Genomic DNA, 20,607 nt, shown 5'->3' with positions numbered 1-20,607 from the left:
CACACATGCCTGCACACATACACATTCCCCCTACACACAAACACACATACCCCGCACACACAAACACACACGCCTACATACACACACTCGTGATTGCGAAAAACATAATTTGAATTCAAGGTGTCAAAATTCAAATTAATTTTCCTTTTTTTTTTTGCTCATTTCTTCTTTTCGAGAAAGACAACTGCTATTTACAGCAGAATATAAAAAAAAGTTAAGCCTACCGTAACTCGAATGTGACTCTTTAAACTTCTGAGTTCTCGTCTTAGACCTTCCGTGAGGGTCTGCACCATGAACTTTGTTGCGCAGTAGAAGTTGAAGGAAGCTAGTTCTGCAGGCACTAAAAGGTGACCACCAGTGCTGTTGAAAGAATGTAACAAAATTCCAGTTAAAATTGCTAGTTATTGCGCATATTTGCGCTCCAACCATGCAAGTGGATTCTCACAACTTAGTTGAGTTGTTAGTTAAAAATATTAGATAGTGTGGTTAAAAACTACAAGTGAATATTATCGAAGAAGAAAATCGGTGAAGAAAAAAATCCAAGTTTCTCTTCTTTTTTTTCTTTACCGATCATCTTGAATGGTTGAAAATTCAAGCAATTGATTCCAACCACACAAAACAAAACAAAAACAAAAAGTAAAAATAAATAAATAAATAAAAAACGATGAATTAACTCTGCAGTCATTTAATGTCATCATTAGAATTACTCAACTATTTTTGTCCCGATGCTCGGTAGAGTTTATAAAAGCATTTTGTACACTGTTAAAAATTCAGGAAGATTTTCAGGTAATTGTTACTGTAAAATGGCAGACTTAACGCATCGCTGATTTCTACGGTAATTTATACCGGAGAAATAAGCGATCCCAGCGCCAATTGGTTGCTGTGGCCTACGGAGGAAACCGTAAAATTTTACAGTAACATTTGATTTTTAACCGACTTCAAAAAGGAGGCGGTTATCAGTTCATACCGTATGTATGTTTTTTTTTTGTTTGTCCACTCATAGCGTTTCACCTAGTGAACCGATTTTGATGATTCTTTTTTTAATGGATAGGGGATGGCTCAACTTAGGTCCCATTACTTTGTTTGACCATATTTGTTCTTTAGAAAAAAAGTTATGGGCAAAAAACAGTAAATTTTATGCAATTTCCAAATGATATCGTAGCGAAGTTCGCACTTTTCATCCGTGGATAACGGCGACTCAGTGGTAGAATTCTCGCCTCCAACACGAGCGACCCGAGTTCAAATCCCGACTAAGACGAAGTGAATTTTACTAAAATTTACTTTCTACTGTTTCTCCTATTTTCTCGAATGTTCTATTAATTTCTGCATCTTTCCGAGTCTGGAAAGTTCCAGCACTTTCTCAAGTTGTATATAAGCAGATGTAACGTTCTTCGTGGTTCTGAATAAAGATCTCGAATTGAGACTAACGAGTATTCGCTTCATTTGGCTTTCACATTGTCTTCGCTATCTTCATCTACGCGACAATATGAAACTCATTGTTATAAAAGTTTGGTGCCATATAACAGTAATTGTAATGATAATTTTGAATAAAGGCTTTTCTAAAGCAATACAGTGATATAGAGCCGAACTTCCTAATTTTACTGAAATATCTACATTTACACTAAAAAGAATGAAATAAAAAAATTTTGAAAAAAAAATAGAACCGACTTCAAAATTGCTCTAAAAAGTGAAAAATAATTTTATTCTTTAAACACCATCGATAATACTTTTAAACATAATTTTTGAAGTTGGCGCAAAAACAAAAAGTAAAATCCATTGTAACCATGCTTCGTTCATATTTTTATCAAAAAATCATCCAAAGTTAGGAACGAAATATTTATATCGTTACTCAAATATGCTGTCATCAACGCGTAATGCATGTGGTAGTGAAGAACCTGGACCTGGTTAAATTTATACTTGTAGTTGAGTTATGGCTGTGAATGATTTTATCGATCGTTTTTGCGCCAACTTCAAAAATTATGTTTAAAAGTATTATCGATGGTGTTTAAAGAATAAAATTATTTTTCACTTTTTAGAGCAATTTTGAAGTCGGTTCTATTTTTTTTTCAAAATTTTTTTATTACGGTAATAGTTACTGGCAACATGGATGCCAGTCACAATTACCGTAAATTTTCCGGAAAATTTTTAACAGTGTAGAACATGAAAAACCGCTTCCTTGAATACTATAAAAAAACGTAAGAACTTTTTGTTCATATGGCACATGGTTCCTTAAGTTTTGCAATTGCTTATGATGCAGTTTGCTTGAAGGGATTCCTAAATGTACATGGTTAATGATTTACGTAATTCTGGAATAGATAAGGAGGCACCAAAAACGAATTCTGACGGGGTCCAACCTGTAACCACCGTATCCCGCTATAGAGTCTTCAGGGAGCCTCCAAATTATTGTGGGCCTATGGCCTCACTTTTAGTTAGTCGGGCCTTGCCGGTACCAACTGCATGATGCATTTATACTGCTTCATCTGAAATGTTCATATTAAATTGTTGAGAATGCAAAGTTACCTGCTGATTTGAATAATCTGCCCGTCGTCGATGTTTTTCTCTTTCATTAATTTTACTGCTTCTTTGGAGCACATGCAGAGGGCTAAAATGTTTACCTGAAAAGAAAATTGAATGGATAAATAAAAGCAATCTAAACGGAAAGAGAAGAGACATACAGTGAAACCTGTGTAAGTTGACCACTTGCGGTGCAATACTTTGGTGGTCAACTTAGCTGGTCAACTTATAGAGGATAGTAACGAAAACTGTTTTTTTTTTGTCATTTTTTTGCCCCATGCATTCAATTTTTAACTAATTGGACTACTTTAAACTCACTTTCATTGTTTAACTTTACTTTAACAATAAGTAAAAATGTTTTTAAATATTTTTAGAGATTATTTACGAGAATGACGAGTAAATTATCATACAAATTTAAAATGTCTGTAAATCGGTCGAAGAAAAATAAAATAATAAATTTAAAAACTAGAAAAACACGCTTTCGTAGCAAAATGAACTAAAAAGTGAAAAATAATCTTTGGATGATAGTAGTTGATCAATCATTTAATTTTAACGTAATACAAAAAAGGGTGGGGTGCTGTGTATTTACATTTTTGCTTGGACAACAAATGGAAGAAATTCAAGACAACTGATAAGAAGCCCCCCACGCTTTTTTGTATTATATTAAAATTAAGTGATTGGTCAACTACTATCATCCAAAGATTATTTTTTACTTTTTAGTTCATTTTGCTACGAAAGCGTGTTTTTTTAGTTTTTTAAACTATTATTTTATTTTTCTGTTTTTGAGTCTCATGTTGGAGATTTATCAGGCAAAATTGCAATTACTTCTTTTCGTAAAAGTCTTAGTTAAGACAAGGGCATCCCGATGGGAAGCTACTGTGAGTCATCGATGTATGTTTGCGGAAATCATATTTGTATTTACTTTGAAAATTTGAGATGCATTTGAATAAAAGTTTTGTTCAACAATGGTCTAATCAGCAATGAATTTCTAATTGAAGGCTCACCTAAATTTTGGCATGAAATTAGTTAAAAACAATTATATTTCATGTTCTAATTACCTTGGAACATTGGAACAAATTTTGTCTGATGCAGAAAAATTAAAGGTTTTCGTAGATATTTTTAAATAATTTTTGCCAAAATTTTTAATGAATTTTTTTTAATTTTTCCTGTTTCCCATTGTTGGATTTATGCCAAAATATTGATTAAAATAGGAGGAAACTAACAATTAAAAGAGTTAATTAATTAATTTCATTATAGAACATTGCATTGTCATCGCGTCTGAGGTCGCGTGCCAAATTGCAAAAGAATCCGATCGCAGGAAGTGGGCGAATTTTGAGCTGCAAGATTCCGTTACAAGATACGCACATACATATATACATACATACATGCAGGTGAAACTAATAAAAGCGTGTTAATAAAAAATGTCGCAATTGCTTATGAAAAACTACTTACTTGACATTAACAATTCTTAAAAATTCATAACAAGTCAAAAGTGGCTTAAATTCTTCATTTGGCTTTTTCTTGAGCATTTGTAACAATGGTAATCTACTTTTCAACAAAATAACTCCTTAATGAAGTTTGGCACATTTTCTGGAACTTAACATAAGCCCAATGTTTTTCGATAGAAACATAAATAGTATTCATTGTTTTTTTTTTTTTTTTTTTTTTTAAATGTCTGGTTGCTTATTTCATGCATAACTGATTTAAACTTTTAGTACAACCTAATGCTTTTGCCAAGTGGTCAACTTACAAAGGGTTTTTTACAATACTCCAAACCAAAGCTGGTGTATATTAGTGGTCAAGATAGACAGGTGGTCAAGATAGAGAGGTGGTCAAGTTACAGAGGTTTTCCTTCAGTATATAAGATAGGACTAATTCCGTTCCTGACAAAAGCGGTCAACTTAGACAAGTGGTCAACTTACAAAGGTGGTCAACTTTACAGGTTTTACTGTATTACCATTCTTTGACAGTTTTAGATTCAAGACGGTTTAGATTAAATTGATGAAGACGCGAAAATTACAGAGACGGCAAACAGGGAAAAATAAAGCGAAGACTCAGGGAAAAGGAACAAAAGAATATTTTTCAAGTGCAGTCTGACCACCAAAGAGATGGACAGGCAAACATCCGGTTTAGAGGCGGAAATGAACGCATCTATTAGTTTTCAGGGATGCCAGCTTTTGCAAATGTGTGTTTGTCTTTAAATTAAGCAGAGTCACATTAAATTGACGAAGAACGCGCATCAAATTTTAATTTACTCCCTCATCGAAATAGATTCGTCTTACCCGGATATGGAACTTGCCAACTTTATATCATCCGTAAGCACACTGTAGAAAAATAAATTTCTACTTCAAACATAATTTTTTCTGAGGGAGGCTCAAGGGGAGAGGGAGTCAAAAAATAATTCAAAAAAATCGAGCAAAAAATACCCTCAAATTTTTGTTCAGTTATCCTTGCTGTTTTTAATTCAGGAAATTATCGGAGGACACAGACAAACCGGGAACAGATGCTAAAAGATTATGAGCAATTACGAAAATTACTTCCTGCATGAATCTGCCGAATGTAAAGCAGAAACTTAAGCTGAGAATGAAGCATAGGAAGAAAAAATAAAAATAAATAAATCATAATCAAGAAAAACGGCGGCAAGACAGTACCTTTTCAATGTGCAACCAATTGCGCTAATTGTGTACAGTTCTGGAAATTATCAGGCAAATGGAGAAACCAGAAACATATACTAGAAGATTTCTGTGCATTTATGCACACTAGTGGTACCCGCACAGCTTTGCCCGTAATAGAAACTTAAAAGGTTTTTTGGTTCGCCTGTATATTTACAAATAATGTATGGTGAATTTTCTCGCCAATTGGCTTGTGCCCATGTTACGGTTCCACGTAATGATAATTTCGTAATTTACTCACCCATCTTATGAGAATTTTGTTCTTAAAATTAGAATAAAAAAAGAGCCACATCGAATTTTCGAAAAATCGCTTCCAGGTGCACACCTCCATGCTACAAACTAACTTTGTGCCAAATTTCATGAAAATCGGTCGAACGGTCTAGGTGCTATGCGCGTCACAGAGATCCTGACAGACAGAGATCCGGACAGAGATCCTGACAGACAGAGATCCGGACAGAGATCCTGACAGACAGAGATCCGGAGAGAGATCCTGACAGACAGAGATCCTGACAGACAGAGGGACTTTCAACTTTATTATTAGTAAAGAATATGCTAAAATTTTCCACGTACAATATTAAGTTCCGTACCTCGAGCATTTCCCTCCATTGACTCATCTCTCCAGTCAGTAGCGTGCTGCTGTGACTGAATCCGGCGTTGTTGATGCAGACGTCGATCCGGCCGAATCTCTGGCGAATTTCCTCGAACAAGTGCTGGATTTCCGATTCCTTTGTCAGGTCACATCTGGAAAAGTACAAGATGAATTGAATTGAACAAAAAACTCATGCGATAATAATGAAGCGAAAGTAAGTAGGGTCAGTTGAGGCAGTGGCGTAGCCAAAGGGGGGATAGGGACTTATACCCCCTCAGATGAAGCAACGAAATTATATGCATGGACACACATTTAAAGGCCTAAAATTGCACTTTTCTGCCTTTAATTTCGAAAAATTTCATTTGAACCTCTCCCATGAAAAATTTCTCGCTACGTCACAGACATAAGGTAAAGGGAAACAGAATTACAATGTTTCATTTTAAGATCGTTCTCTTTCTTCTGGATATGTTGAATCTCCCTTTTAGTTTCTTTTGGCGAGAAAATATCTCGCCAGTTTTACAGCAAACCTAAGTTTAAGTTTAAATTGAAAGATTGCTTTAGGATTTGTGATTTCGATTGATGTGAATTTTGAAGGGAGCCGCTGGCCCTTGAAATACCAGCATGAACCATTCCTATGGTTTAAATTTATTTTGTTTATGTTAATAAATGTTAGTTTTGTTTTAGTTGATGGTTGTAATGTGGTTACTTGTGTAACATTTTGACCAAATGAACAGATTTACGAACAATTTTTAAAACCTCCAAAATTGGAACTGCTGAGTTGTTTCATCTGGCGTCCGCGACAGGATTTGATATTGTGATCAGCTGAATGTGAAAAGTCTTGAAATTTACACAGGTAAGCTCAGTTTATTATTATACCTGTTGTAAATATTGCATTGAATGAAAATGACAAGTACATTAGAAATCCTAAAGAAGAAACGCGGAGGTTTAAGAACACAGACTTCAAAACTGTGTAACAAAATAGATACAGCACTAGAAAGTGAGGAAATCGCAGCAGAGCAGAAAATTGATCTTTTAAGTATTTATAAAGACCAATTGAATGAAAAGTACGACTGCTTGAAAAAATTAAATTCGGATATCCAAGATCTGACTGCCGAGTCAGAATTTGAAAATGAAATAGAAACTTCTGAACATTATAGCGAAAGAATAATAGAATTTCGGTACAAGATTACTAAGTTTTTAAGTGAACGTGCTGCTGAAAGTCAAAAGGAATTGTTTGAGTCATCAATCTCGAAAGATGAAAGTAATTCTCAATCCTTCAAAATTGAGCGTTGTATGAAACTTCCTAAACTTACCATACTTAAGTTTTATGGGGACAGCAGTTGCTGGTTGGAGTTTTGGGGCCAATTTTCTAATGCCATTGATAAAAACAAAAGTATATCTCCTATCGACAAATTTTCATATTTGAAATCTCTACTTGGTGGCAGCGCTTATAATGCTGTTGCAGGATTTTCACTTACGGCAGAAAATTACAAATCAGCTGTAGATTTGTTGAAAAACAGATATGGTAGAAATGATTTAGTCATTAATGCGCATATGGAGTAAGCTGTTAAATTTAAAACCAGTGAAAAATTCCTATCACATAAGGGACTTAAGGGAACTTTATGATAATGTTGAAGTTCAAATTCGAAATTTAAACTCCCTCGGTGTTACAGCCGGTAGTAACGGACACTTGCTTGCATCTATTTTATTGAAATTAATTCCAACTGAAATGGCCCTGGATTTCAATCGTAAACGGTCAAGTATGACAGATATGGACATCGACGAACTTCTAACATTTATAAAAAACGAAGTTCAATCTCATGAAGCAACAATTCATCTGCAGAATTCTGAAAAATATTCTTCAAGTAGTAAAAAAGAAAAAAAATAAACATCAGACTAGTAATTACAAATGGGATATTCCCACGACTTCTACATTAACTACAAATTCAAAAAGTGTTTGTATATTTTGCGATTCAACAGAACATGATTCGAAATCATGCAAGTCGAAGCCTATTTCTGACAAACGTGAAAAATTGCGGAAGACTGGGCGATGTTATGTTTGTTTTCGTAAATATCACCTATCCTCAAATTGCAAATTTAAAACTGAGAGCTGCAAAATATGCAATGGTAACTTTCATCACACATCAATTTGTACCAATAAAATTTTCAAACCCGCAAATGTAAACAGAGACACTGGGGGAGAATCAATTATTACTTCAGTTTCTCATTGTCGAAAAAATATTACTAATGTAAATACTAAAGAGGTAATTTTGCAAACTTCATGCGTTAAGGTGGAATCTGATTCGAATTCTAAATTGTCTTTTATTCTTTATGACACGGGAAGTCAAAAAACTTATGTCACAGAAAATTTAATTTCAGAATTAAACCCTCCAGTTTTAAGGCAAGAAAGACTTCAGATATTTTCATTTGGAGCTTTTAAACCGCAAATTAAAAATTTTGATGTCGTTGAGTTGAAGTTATCTCATGTAGATGATAAATCGCGTTGTATTCATATTGAAGCGTTAGTAACAGATGTGATTTTGAGTGTTTAGTATTCACTCCCCACCACTTAGCAAAGAAGTTATGACTAAACTAGTGTCATACACGTTTTAGAGTTGTGATAACGTAGGTGGTTCTCAAATCGAGTTATTAATTGGTGCGGATTATTTTTACCAAATCTGTTATGGACCGGTTGAAAAGTTAACAAAATCACTCTTTCTGTGTGATAGTTTGTTGGGGTACTCGCTTTGCGTTTTTGTAGAGGATGGATCAATGAAAGGGGAAAGAAAATCTGTTTGTAGTTTCTCAGTCGTAAGTAGCAAGCTAAGCCCTGATAATGAGCTCGAAAGCTTAAGATTTTTGTGGGAATTGGAATCACTCGGGATTATGCAATCTAGGGAAAATGTTTCAGAAGATAAGTCTAAAGTTGCGAATAATTTCAAAATTGCAAGAAATCGCTTTGACGATTTAAGTAGAAAACTTGAAAAGGACATTAATTTATTTGAAAGTTATAAAGCTATTGTTTTGGAACAGGAACGTAATGGGGTTATAGAACCATGTTCTGATTCAAAAATCGAAAATAGTTATTTCATGCCTCATAGACCAGTAGTAAGAGAGGATAAGGTAACCTCTAAAGTTAGAATGGTGTTTGATGCTTCTTCAAAAGAGAAACATTTAAATTCTTTGAATGATTGTTTATTCCCCGGACCTAATCTTAATCCAAACGTTCTTGATATAATACTTAGTTTTAGGAAACATAATGTTGCATTTTGGGCCGATTTAGAAAAGGCTTTTTTGCAAATTGGAATTGCGGAAGAGGACAGGAATTACCTGAAATTTATATGGTTTAGTAACGAAAGGGGTGAATTAAAATTTATGAGATTTTCGAGGGCGGCTTTTGGGGTAAGCTGTTCCCCCTTTATTTTGGCTTCTACGATCAAGCATCATATTAAAAAATATGAAAATCATCCCCAAGTAGTTAATATTTTGGATTCATCCATTTATGTAGATGATTTGATATCTGGTGCGAAATCTGATAAAGAAGTGTATTACATATCATCGACAGCTTCAGATATTTTTAAAGAAGCTGGAATGAATTTGCGGAAATTTAATACTAATTCCGCAAAACTTCGAAAAATGTGGGAAGAAAAGGGAATGTGTGAAACAGCTGAACTTCGTAATGATACCTTAAAGATCTTGGGTTTACTATGGAATACCAATTCTGATAGCTTGCATTTTGACGTTCCAGACTTTCGCGAGTGAGTGAAAATAATTTCTCATTTTGGTACGGGCCCCCTGGGCCCCCCTTTAAATCCGCTACTGGCTGTAGAAGAAGGTATAAAATGGATGTCATTTACAGATTCAGAGTTAAAAATACAAATACTCAACTAGCAAAATTTTAAGAAGCACAATAATAGCACTTTTAAAATGATTTGTGTATAGTATAGATTTTACGTGCACCAAGCTGATATTTTTAAAAATTCATTTTATTTATTTATTTTTTGAATCTGAAAAAAGTTATTTGAGAGCGTGGGGAGGATGACCACTAGAATAATGCAAACGTCTGTCCTGTCAATGCATATTTTCAATTTTTAAAAACATATTAAGGAGATCCGGGATTTTGAAATTTTTTTTTATTAAACTGTTTAAAGTTTTGAATTTTTTTGCTCTGATTCATCATCTATTTAATAAGCAAAATTTTTGTTTAAATTTAATTAATTAAAAAAATCGGGTCGTTTTTAATTGCTAAAACTTAAAATATTCTTGGTCAATTTTGAAAATTTTTTCATAAATCTAAACACAAATACCTGAGCTTAAATTTTGGCAACAACTGTTTTACACGATTTAAAAAAAAATAAAAAAATAATAATTTGAATTTTGTCATCTTGAATTCAAATTATGTTTTTCGCAATCACGAGTGTGTGTATATGTAAGCGTGTGTTTGTGTGTGGTTGGTATGTGTGTGTGTGTGTAGGTATGTGTGTGTGTGTGTAGGCATGTGTGTTTGTGTCTGTGTGCAGGCATGAGTGTGTGGGGGTAGTTGTGTGTAGGTGTGTGTGGGGTATGTGTATGTGTGTGTAGGTATATGTGTTTGTGTCTGTGTGCAGGCATGAGTGTGTGGGTAGTTGCGTGTATGTGAATGTGTAGGTGTGTGTGTGTGTGTGTTTGTGTGTGTTTGTGTATGTGTATAGGTGTATATATGTATATGTGTGAAGGTGCGTGTATGTATGCGTGTAAGTGTAGGATATTGACGCAACCTGGAGACGGTTTTCGCTAGAGGTGCAGCATCGTGAGGAGCCCGTCGACGGTGATGGTGCGGAGGGTGGCGGTGGGAAAAATCAAAGGAACGTCAAAAACAGTCAAATGAAAGCAATAAGCAATCGTGATTGCTCAAAAAAAAAAATTGCAAAATTTGACGATTTTTGTGTTCCGGCCCCTTTAACTCAATCTTTAAATATTTTTTAATTTCCTCTCCCCCTACATTTCCGTAGAAAATGCAGTTTTTCGTGCTTTCCAAAAATTTCAAACTTCTTTTTGAAAAATTGCTCTTTTAAGCTAGCTTTTACACCAAATTAAGTTAAAAATAAGCACAATTTTACTCACTTGATAGCGTGCAACTTTCCGGGGGCATTTTTGACGTCATCTTCTTGGGCGATGGCTTCAATTCGGTGGGTGCTCCTCGCGCAGCCCACCACGACCATTCCATGCTTGACGAGTGTTCTGCAAATTCCGGCACCAATCCCAGCAGACGCCCCAGTCACCAAAGCCACACGACCCTGCCAGCGCTCCATTATTCGAACGTGCTTTTTTCTCTTCAAAATCGAGAAAGCTTGAAACAATCTTTCCAATTTTTCTACTATCTTCACAAAAAAAGTGCTTGTGACGACAGCAAGAATAACAATCGTAATCAGTCAGCTTTTATCGTGGAGCACATATCTTATCTGCTGCGTGCTTGTAAAAGGAAGAAGTGCAAAAAAAAAAAAAAAAAAAAAAAAAAACGCAGTATTTATTGAGCTATTTAATGAGAAGAAAGAAGACAACCCAGTGATACACTAGTCATTTTTGTTTGAGGCAGGAAACGCAGCTTTTCTTTTACTGACTGAATGGGACATTTTAATACGCCTTCAGACCTTGACCACATCCTTTCGCTTTATTAAAATACCATTTTAGTCATAGGAACGCGTTTTGTATGACATTTTGGTTGCTCTTAATAATGGTTATCAAGTGATAATAGGTAGATTTTTATCTTCGTGTTTGATTGAATTTTGATTGTTCACTTAGAAGTAGAGATAGTGTGTTCTTTGAAATATACAAAGGTAACATCCAAAAAAAAAATAATGTAACATCCAAAAAAAAAAAAAAAAAAAAAATCTTATTGAGGGTAGAAGTAATTATTCTCACGAAAATAGTATAAATCATGTCGGAAACTTTTGATTTTTCAAAATCATATCACCAATTAAGCATACATATTTTTTTATTGATTTCTCATGCAATTTCACCTTGCGAGATTAGTTCTGATCGTCTCACTAGATGGCGCTTTAAGGAAAATCGCAGTCTCGCAGTATAAATCTCGCAAGTTCGTATTCTAAGCTCCAAAAGAAGGGGGGGGGAAAAGTGACTTTTCGCGCTTTTACTTGCGAGCGAAATCTCGACTGCCGCGAAGTAGGTGAGATTGTGCGATTTTTGTGATACAATTATGGGAGTTTGTTTTTCTGAAAGGTATTGGATCGAGGAAAACGAATTTGGATGATGCCAATTTTGGAAATGGTTCAGGAAGGGGGAGGGGGGGGTTAAAACTGCCCCGGGGGGGGGCAGTGGTTTTCTATTCAATTTGTGATACAATTGCGGGAGTAAGTTTTCTGACAGGTATTTATTGGCAGGAGGATAACAAATAAGGAATTAGGATTTTGCCGGCGCCGAAAATGGTGCAGGGGGGCAAGGGGGGTCGTAACTGTACAGGGGGAGTGGTTTTCCGTTCCATTTTCGTGCCGCAAAAACGGGAGTTAGTTTTCCGCTTGCCAATACATTTCAGAAAAACTAATTTGAATGTTGCGAACACCGAACATGGCGCAGAGGGGGGGGGGGGGTGCAAATGGTTTTTAGTGGAATTTTTTTGATAAAATTACGGGAGTTGGTTTTTCTGAAAGGTATTGGCACGAGGAAAACGAATTAGGATATTGCCAACCCTGAAAATGGTGCAGGGAAAAGGGGGGGGGGGTCATATAATTGCACTGAGGGGCAAGTGGTTTTCCGTTCAATTTTTGTGACACTAAAACGGGAGTTTTGCAAAAACATTTTGCAGGGAAGAAGGGGTGGGGGGGGGGGGGCAAAGTGGTTTTCGGCGAAATTTTCGTAATAAAACTACGGGAGTTGGTTTTTCTAAAAGGAATGGTATTGGTACGAAGAAAACGAATTAGGATGGGGCCCAACCCCAAAAATGGTGCAGGGGGGTAGAGAGGGGGGGGGAGAGTTATAACTGCAAACATAAAATAGGTATATATGCAACATTTCTCGCTTTACAACAAATTTTCAATGCTTAAAAGACTTAAACCCACTTTCACAACATTATAATACACAAATATCCGAATTAAATTGCAGACACGTGTTTTGGAGACATTAAGAGCTCCTTTTTCAATGCAAAAGATGTCAGTTTATGAATAAAAATGCATTCTCGGCTAAGGTTGTTTATTTCCCTGGATTTCATTTTCTTTTAACCAAATCCATCACTTAGGAAATACGTTGGGCGGGGGGGGGGGGGGGGGGATCGGGGACTTCCATTTTCAAGAATTGACCGCTTGACGGCCTGCACAAATGCGTCTAGGGCAAATTATATAAAAAGCGTTCATAATTTTTATTTGTCTTTTGTACATTATCCCACTTAAAATTTAGTTGTTTCACAAAAGTACTATTTGTTTCTGAAAATTGTATGAATTTGAAGTTTACACAGAATATACAATCCCCCTTTTTTTTTGCGTTTAAGGCGGGGGGGGGGGGGGGGCGGTGACATCACAAATTACCGCCCCGTCTGTCACCCATGCTAGGTACACCACTGACGAATGTAATTTTTTTTCTGTCTTCTTTTGCTGTAAAATCCTCCTCCCCCTTTTTTCCCCTAAATTCTTTATTTGTTACCTACTGTCATTATTCAATTTCAATTGAATTTAATTTGTAAGAATTTTTTTTTCTTTATTGAAATTTGATATTGATTAACTAATTACAAAAAAGTACAAAGCCTGGTAATTTCTGAGAAATTGTTTCCAAAATTTGATTTTCCATTTCGCCCCGATTGCTCCTTTTTTCATTTCTTCTTCAATTTAGAATCTTTCCTTTGGGTTGAACGTTTAAAGTTCTTTATCAGCTGAAGTGAAACGATGATTAAAAAATATTACTCCCTTTATGAATATTTTTCAATATACATTTACAGAAGCAGAGTATTTATTCATTTTAAACTGCTCTTATAACCAAGATTGCTGTTTTGACTTTTTAATCTTGAAGATAAAGATGAAATTATGTAATCATAGTTACAAGTTGCTTGTTTTGAAAAGAAAATCTAAAAAAGTACTGTTTTGAAGATATCTTAAGATTGGGTCTTGGAAAACAATACCTAGAAAAAATGGATAAATAAATAAGGAATAATGAAGAAAAAAAACTTTTTATTTAAGCATATGCTTATTAAATTATAATTTTAAAGAAAAAGAGAAAAAAAACTGGAATATGTCTTTGATACTGAGATTGTTGCTATAATTACAAGTTACAACTGAGCGGGGGGAAAGGTTGGTTTTTTACATTACCAATCCTAATATGGAAGATTGTATACTCTGTTATGACTGCTCTCATCCCCAAAAGCTCAATTAGCCCAACAAACCTTTTACATGTTGCAGGGGTGCCCCTCCCCCCAAATATCACAAAGACTCCCCCCTACAAAAGCAAGAGCCCCCCCCCAATAAACAAATGCCCCTCAAAACACCACCACCATCCCCTAAAAATTTCAATAGCGCAGTCAGCGCCATAACCTAGCCCCCCCCCCCTGCATTTTAGTGTTTTATATTCAATTTGAATTACCAGATTTTTTCATCAAGACTTTTGGATGCAGCTAAACCTTTCGCATTCGACACGAGACACGACAACAACATAATATACAATCCCCGATTACGGACTATTAATATTTCTTCGTCTGCATTTATGACAGTTAAGATTTTTTTTTGATATCATGATTTTTTCTAAAGTTATTATTATTATCATTATTTGGATTATAGTTTCTCGGGAAAAATATATTTCATACAAGACGTTCTTACTATTATAGATGGTTTTATATTATAAATCAACAAAATGTACGGTTATTTTTTTTCTCATATATGTATTGGCTTTTTTCCCCTCTTCAATTTTTGTTTTAGACACTGTAATACTGAAATACTCGTATGCATAAAATATGACTTACCTTTAGCCCTCGGCTCATTTTTCCTTTGTGTACTATTTTGTAAAATTTTCGGTGAATTTATTTTTATGAATTCTGGATTTGCTTCTAGAAAATCTAAAATTATTTCGATGTGATTCTTTGCAACGTAAAACGTATTCTTTGAAGTATGAGCCATTAGCGTGCCAATCGTCAAAATTCGCGCCTTATCTTGCACGGATGGAGCAAAACAAAAAGTATCTGCGCCTAAAGACCATTGGTTGGAAGAAATCACGTGCCTCCTCCCCTCCCCCGCGCCGCCAAAACCGGCGAAAAACTCTTCCTCCCCCATCGCGGCTGGAACTTGGACTCGTCGCCACATCGTGATAAGAATTTTTTTATCTCAGAATTCCACTTTGCGAGATTTCTCGTCACGTGATCGGCTCTGACGTAACGTTTCGAACTCGAAGGTAGAAAATGCTTGGAATGACCTCCCGGGGCTTAATTTTCCAACAAAAGAAGAATAGGAGCTTTATAGTCTGCCAAATTCGTGTCAATGTGCTAATAGCCTGAACTCCGCCAAAAATGGAAAAATTTTTTTTTTTGAATTTTGACCTCTTGAATTCAAATTATGTTTTTCGCAATCACGAGTGCGTGTGTGTGTATGTAGGCATGTGTGTTTGTGTGTGTGGGGGGGGGGGTATGTGTATGTGTGTAGGCATGTATGTTTGTGTCTGTGTGCAGGTATGAGTGTATGGCTAGTTGTGTGTATCAGTGTAGAGTGTTTGTGTGTGGTGGGGAATGTGTATGTGTGTAGGCATATGTGTTTGTGTCTGTGTGCAGGCATGGGTATGTGGGTAGTTGTGTGTAGGTGTGTGTATGTGTAGGTGTCTGTATGTATGTGTTTGAGTGTGTGTATGTGTTTGAGTGTGTGTATGTGTTTGTGTGTGTGTATGTGTTTGTGTGTGTGTATGTGTTTGTGTGTGTGTATGTGTTTGTGTATATGTGTGTGCGTGTGTGTGTGTAGTTGTGTATGTATGCGCGTGTGTGTAGCATATGGATGCAACCTGGAGACGGCTTTCGCTATAGGAGCAGCATCGTGAGGAGCCGGTCGACGGTGATGCTGCAGAGGGTGCTGGCGGGAAAATAAAATGATAGCACATCAAAACAATCAAGTGAGAACAATAAGCAATCGTGATTGCTGAAAAAAACAGTTAAAAGCGAAACGAAGTGTGGGAGCCGAGTTCCCGTGAGCTCCCACACAAATTTGCTTTGAAATAGTAAGTGGAGAATTTGGTGTTCCAGCTTCAAACTTTGGGACATAAAATGTGATGTAAAATTTTACTGGAATGCAACAACAGCGTACTATCAGTTCAATTATGTATTTCGCATTAAAAAAAGAAGTAGAATAACTTAAAAATAAACGTTCCCAAAGAAATTGCTTTTATTTATGTACCAACTTTTTCTATGATTCGTATTGTCTACTCTGTTACAGCTATTCCAGAAACAAAATATACAGTTATTATGAACCTGGCAATACTTTTAAGAAGTGTAATCCCAGTTGCATATTTTTTTTCAGCAGTCCGCGACCTAGATTAAAAAAAACACAAAACAGTCTTCTACGTAAAACAGTATTTGTTTAGTATGTTTAGTATAATACGTGAGGCATTTTATATCTCACTATATCAGTAACTATAAATTTGCTATTTTTTTGTACATTTCATGGTTGAACAGAGTTTTGCAACTACGTTTTCTTGAATAGGTCCAAAAATTTTCTTTAAGGTTTTTCTTTCAAAAATTGGCAACTTTTTTACCTCTGCTTTATTTATATGTACTTATATGCAACACAGTTAAATTTTGAACACATTCATAAACAGTAGATAATTCTTTTTGCTTAGTAGCAAACGTATTTCATAAGATGCATTCGCCACTGAGGCAACATTATTATGCTTACTCTATGCTCGTAACTTCGTCTTTGTAGATTGCAGAAGCTGAAGGTAGTTACATACAGCGCTGCGGAGTCTGAATCGGACATTTTCCCCCCGAATCTGAATTTCGGACTGATTTTGAGGTTAAGGATTCGGAGTTGAAACCTTTAAAATTCTAGGAGTTGGAGTTGGTCATTTTTCCTCCGATTAAGCAGCTCTGATCTATCAACTCAAGCTCATGAATTTGAACCGAGTTCGCCTTCGTCGTCGACGATGTGACGTGTTCAGAGTTTTTCCCGAAGGTAGAGGGGGGGGGGGATGTACCTAATACAGGTGGCTCTCTGTTTAACGACTTTCAAGGGACCACAAAAAATCGTCCTTAAGTGGAAAGCGTCCTTAAATAGAATGCTTTTGACACTGTAGTGGACCATCTGGGACCGTGAAAAACCGTCGTTAAATAGAGAAAGTCGTTCAATAGAGCGTCGTTAAACAGAGAGCAAACTGTATTACTTACACCTATTTTAAAGAATACCGGGATGAGGATTATCGATAAAAAGCTGAGGGTTCGCACTAGAGAACGTAACAGCTCTTTTTGCAAAACCTCAATGAATCTAAGACGCTTACGCTGTCTGTGTGTGAGTAGACAGTCTGGTAATTTTGAGAATGTCTGCTAAATGCTCATTAAAAGAAACGCTTTTCCCTTTACACTCAGGCTAAATGTGAGTGAAAGGTAAGTTAACTACCTAAAACCGTTCCTTTTAATGTAGTACAGTAAAACCTGTAAAGTTGACCACCCTTGTAAGTTGACCACCTGTTTAAGTTGACCGCTTTTTACTTCCTTTTGCAAAAGAGGAAGTATTGTATTCGCGAAAAAATTTTCACTCAAAAATCGGCCTTTATTTCTATTTTGCTCACCTCCGAATGAATGTTGGGTTTTTCTTTCGACTCGACTACACGTGGATATATGCCTAAGAACGTACAGACATCCGAAATATCCATTTTGACGATCCCCGAGTTAATTACAACGAGTTTGCTCGTGACGTCTGTATGTATGTATGTATGTATGTGTGTATGTATCTCGCATAACTCAAAAACGATACGTCCTAGAAAGTTTAAATTTGATACGAGGGCTCCTAGTGAGGTCTAGTTGTGCACCTTCCCATTTGGTTGCATTCGGATGTTCCTAAGGGGGTCTTTTGCCCCTTTTTGGAGGGAAATCATTGTTAATTTCGATATAAACTCAAGTGGTGTTATAATTTGGCGGACACTTGGCGATATATAGCCAGTCTGTTGATCGCCAAGTTTTGTCGCCAACTTGGCGACAAATTTGGCGATTTTTAAAAAAAAATCTGGTTTTGATTTGACCACTGTTGGTGATATTTAGACTAGATTAGAGAGTAAACTATTGAATCACATTAAAATTGCCAATAATGGGAAAATGACATTAAATTGGAGTAAAAGGAAGTCATGTGATGCACACATCAGCTCGTTTCAGGCACAGAATTAGCCCTTATCATATAAATCAACCTTTGTACGTTGACCACCTGTTTAAGTTGACCACTAAAATAGTGCACCGCAGATAGTCAACTTGCACAGGTTTCACTGTATTATACATTATACTGCGGTTCTGGTTAGTTGAGCTAAGACCGTGGCAATGTTTTTCTCTTTTTTGGGATACTAGAAGAGTAATTGGCGCTGTTTCTTTTGTAGTAGTTTCACAAAAGTATTCTAGCTTAAGTCCACACCAACACAACTTCCCTTTTGCACTAAGTGCCAGCAGTGGCGTACTGGGTCCAAAATGTGTACCGGGAAAAACACTTGCCCGGCGCCTTATCCTATTTTCGTAACTCCCCCCCCCTCCCCGAATCAACCAAACTCAACAAATAAATTAATGTTCCTGTCAGAGGAGTATACACAATAATCTTCAGCGCCCTGGGAGAACTGAAGCTTTTGCGCCCCCCCCCCCCCCCGTTTGTCGAAATGAGAGAAAATGTTTTTCTTTTTAATCTTCTTTCGGTGATGTTAGAAAAAGGAGTGTTCTAGGGGGGGGGGCGGTATGCTCAACGAAAGTTTTTTGAAATTGAGTCCAAATCACGATTGTGGGGAAATCTTAGACAACAGTAGCGAACGGGGAAGGAGGAAAGTTTGGAACTTTTAGAAATTTTTCGAAATGAGTCTCAAATACGCAATACAGTAAGCCATCTTAGGCAAAGTTAGAAGGGTTGGGGTTCGGAAAATTTCCTTCGGGCAATTTTTCGATGTTACAGTATGGGAAAACAAAAACTCGATGGTTTTTAGCAGTTTTGGAGCAATGCTGAGGTCGGAGGTTCTACTTCAAAATGTCAAAGTTCAGAAGAGAAGGTCACAGTTCTCAACTTATCAGGGCCAAACGATGTAGAGATATTGAAATACTGAGTTTTAGCAGACGTATTTGCAATAACTGTTGCATCAAATAGCCTCTCCCTTGGGGAACTCTGCACCGGCAAATTTTTTCGAATCGAAGTATTAAAACGCAGGTGTAAGTCTTAAAAGCGCGCTTGATTATAGACATGGGAAATTGATTATAGAGATCCAGTAGTTTTTATGGGTTCAGTGACTTTCCTCCAGTAATTTTTCGAAACTGAAGTTCCCAAAAGCGCAATTTTAGACGACCGGCGACCTTCGATGGTGCTAGTGGGGAGCAGGTTTTGAAACATTCCAACGGAATTATGACGAAGTTGAAGTTCCGAATCGCAATTTTAAAATACCTCTTTCACGGAAAAGGAAAAAACAAGTTAGGTGACTTCCTTGGTTAAATAATCTCTATATTTTAGTTGTTTTAGATAAAAATACGGCGCCAGGCCTCCATCCCCTAAGCATACATAAAGCAGGTACGTAGTAAGAAGTAAGAAAATCCTCTTTCAGAAACTTTTGGATCCTCCCTTGTTGAATATGATGCAAGAAAGCATAATGCAAGGCACTTATTACTCGTTGAATCGAAAGTGAAATCAAAAAATATATATTTAATACAATTTTTATTTTATGATTTTATGCTTTCTAATAATAACACTTCTTTCTTCAACATAATGAAATTAAGCCTCAGAATTCTCCTTCTACCGGGCGTATGATGATGTCATTGACGTCAACGTGAGGTGGGGTCGATAGAACGTAAGTAACTGCGTTTGCTATGTCTTCAGGCTGAAGGGCGGTGTTTATGGGTGGGTAGTCTTCGGAGAATTTTCGAGCAGCTTCCTCACCGAAGGCCCTCTTTGCAAACTCTGTTTTCACCATACCTGGACCAACAGCCTGAAAAAGCAAGCATTACATCAGTATATTCCACAATCATTGTACGGAAATTATAATATTATTTTCAGTCCAAAAAAGATTTCAAGAAAGTAGTGTCGCATAAGTTACACTGGTGTAAGAAATTAAGAGAATTTTTAGATTCGGTCTATTATCTCCAGAACTACTGGACCGATTTTAATGAAATTTGGTATGCACATACATTGAAACCATACAAAACAAATAACCACCACAAATTTAAAATACATACGCATGATCATAAAAAACACTCGTTAGAGTCGAATGGTATGAAACAGCGGTTGCAAAATTGAACAAAAAATAGGTAAGTAAGTGGTGTAGTCCCCTCTAACAGACATATAGGCCTCGCAGTGTGACTCCATACTTGAAATGAAGCTGTTTATGAGATCCCAGGGCAATTGTTTCCATTCGTTCACTAACGCTAGTCTCAGGCTATGGAGGGTCCCCGGAGGGGTGTTGCGACTTGCGATTGCCCTACCGAGAGCATCCCAGATATGTTCTATAGGGTTGGAGTCTAGAGGTCTGCTTGGCCAATCCATCCAGAGAACATCCTCCCTTCCAGAAATTCGTCGACCAGAAGAGCTCTATATGGACTTGCGTTAACATCCATTAAAAATAGCTCAGGGCTGGCAGTGCCCCTCAAGAGGTGAGCAGAGGGTTCCAAGACCACATCCCTATACCTCGCAACTGTCACAGAGCCTCTCTCAAAGA

At 36.5% G+C, this 20,607-nt stretch overlaps 1 protein-coding gene across 3 annotated transcripts in view; it reads right to left on the bottom strand.

Moving 5' to 3' along the window:
* Positions 1–20,607, bottom strand: part of LOC129217739 (dehydrogenase/reductase SDR family member 11-like) — a 40,721-nt gene that overhangs the window by 4,835 nt on the left and 15,279 nt on the right. The window contains exons 1-4 of one of the 3 annotated variants that reach the window (XM_054852077.1): positions 10,879–11,216; positions 5,774–5,927; positions 2,521–2,615; positions 225–360 (exon numbers count right to left, since the gene is read on the bottom strand). In XM_054852077.1, the coding sequence (XP_054708052.1) occupies positions 225–360; positions 2,521–2,615; positions 5,774–5,927; positions 10,879–11,066 (573 nt within the window). In that variant the 5' untranslated portion in view covers positions 11,067–11,216. Of the gene's footprint in view, positions 1–224; positions 361–2,520; positions 2,616–5,773; positions 5,928–10,878; positions 11,217–19,622; positions 19,882–20,607 lie in introns of those variants that run through there. The other 2 variants (XM_054852078.1, XM_054852076.1) reach the window with 2 other exon arrangements.

The sequence above is a fragment of the Uloborus diversus genome, chromosome 2 (genome assembly GCF_026930045.1).
Source record: "Uloborus diversus isolate 005 chromosome 2, Udiv.v.3.1, whole genome shotgun sequence".
Taxonomy (NCBI): Eukaryota; Metazoa; Arthropoda; class Arachnida; order Araneae; family Uloboridae; genus Uloborus; species Uloborus diversus.
Note: the sequence above shows the minus strand (reverse complement) of the source record. Positions and strands in the feature narration are given on the sequence as shown.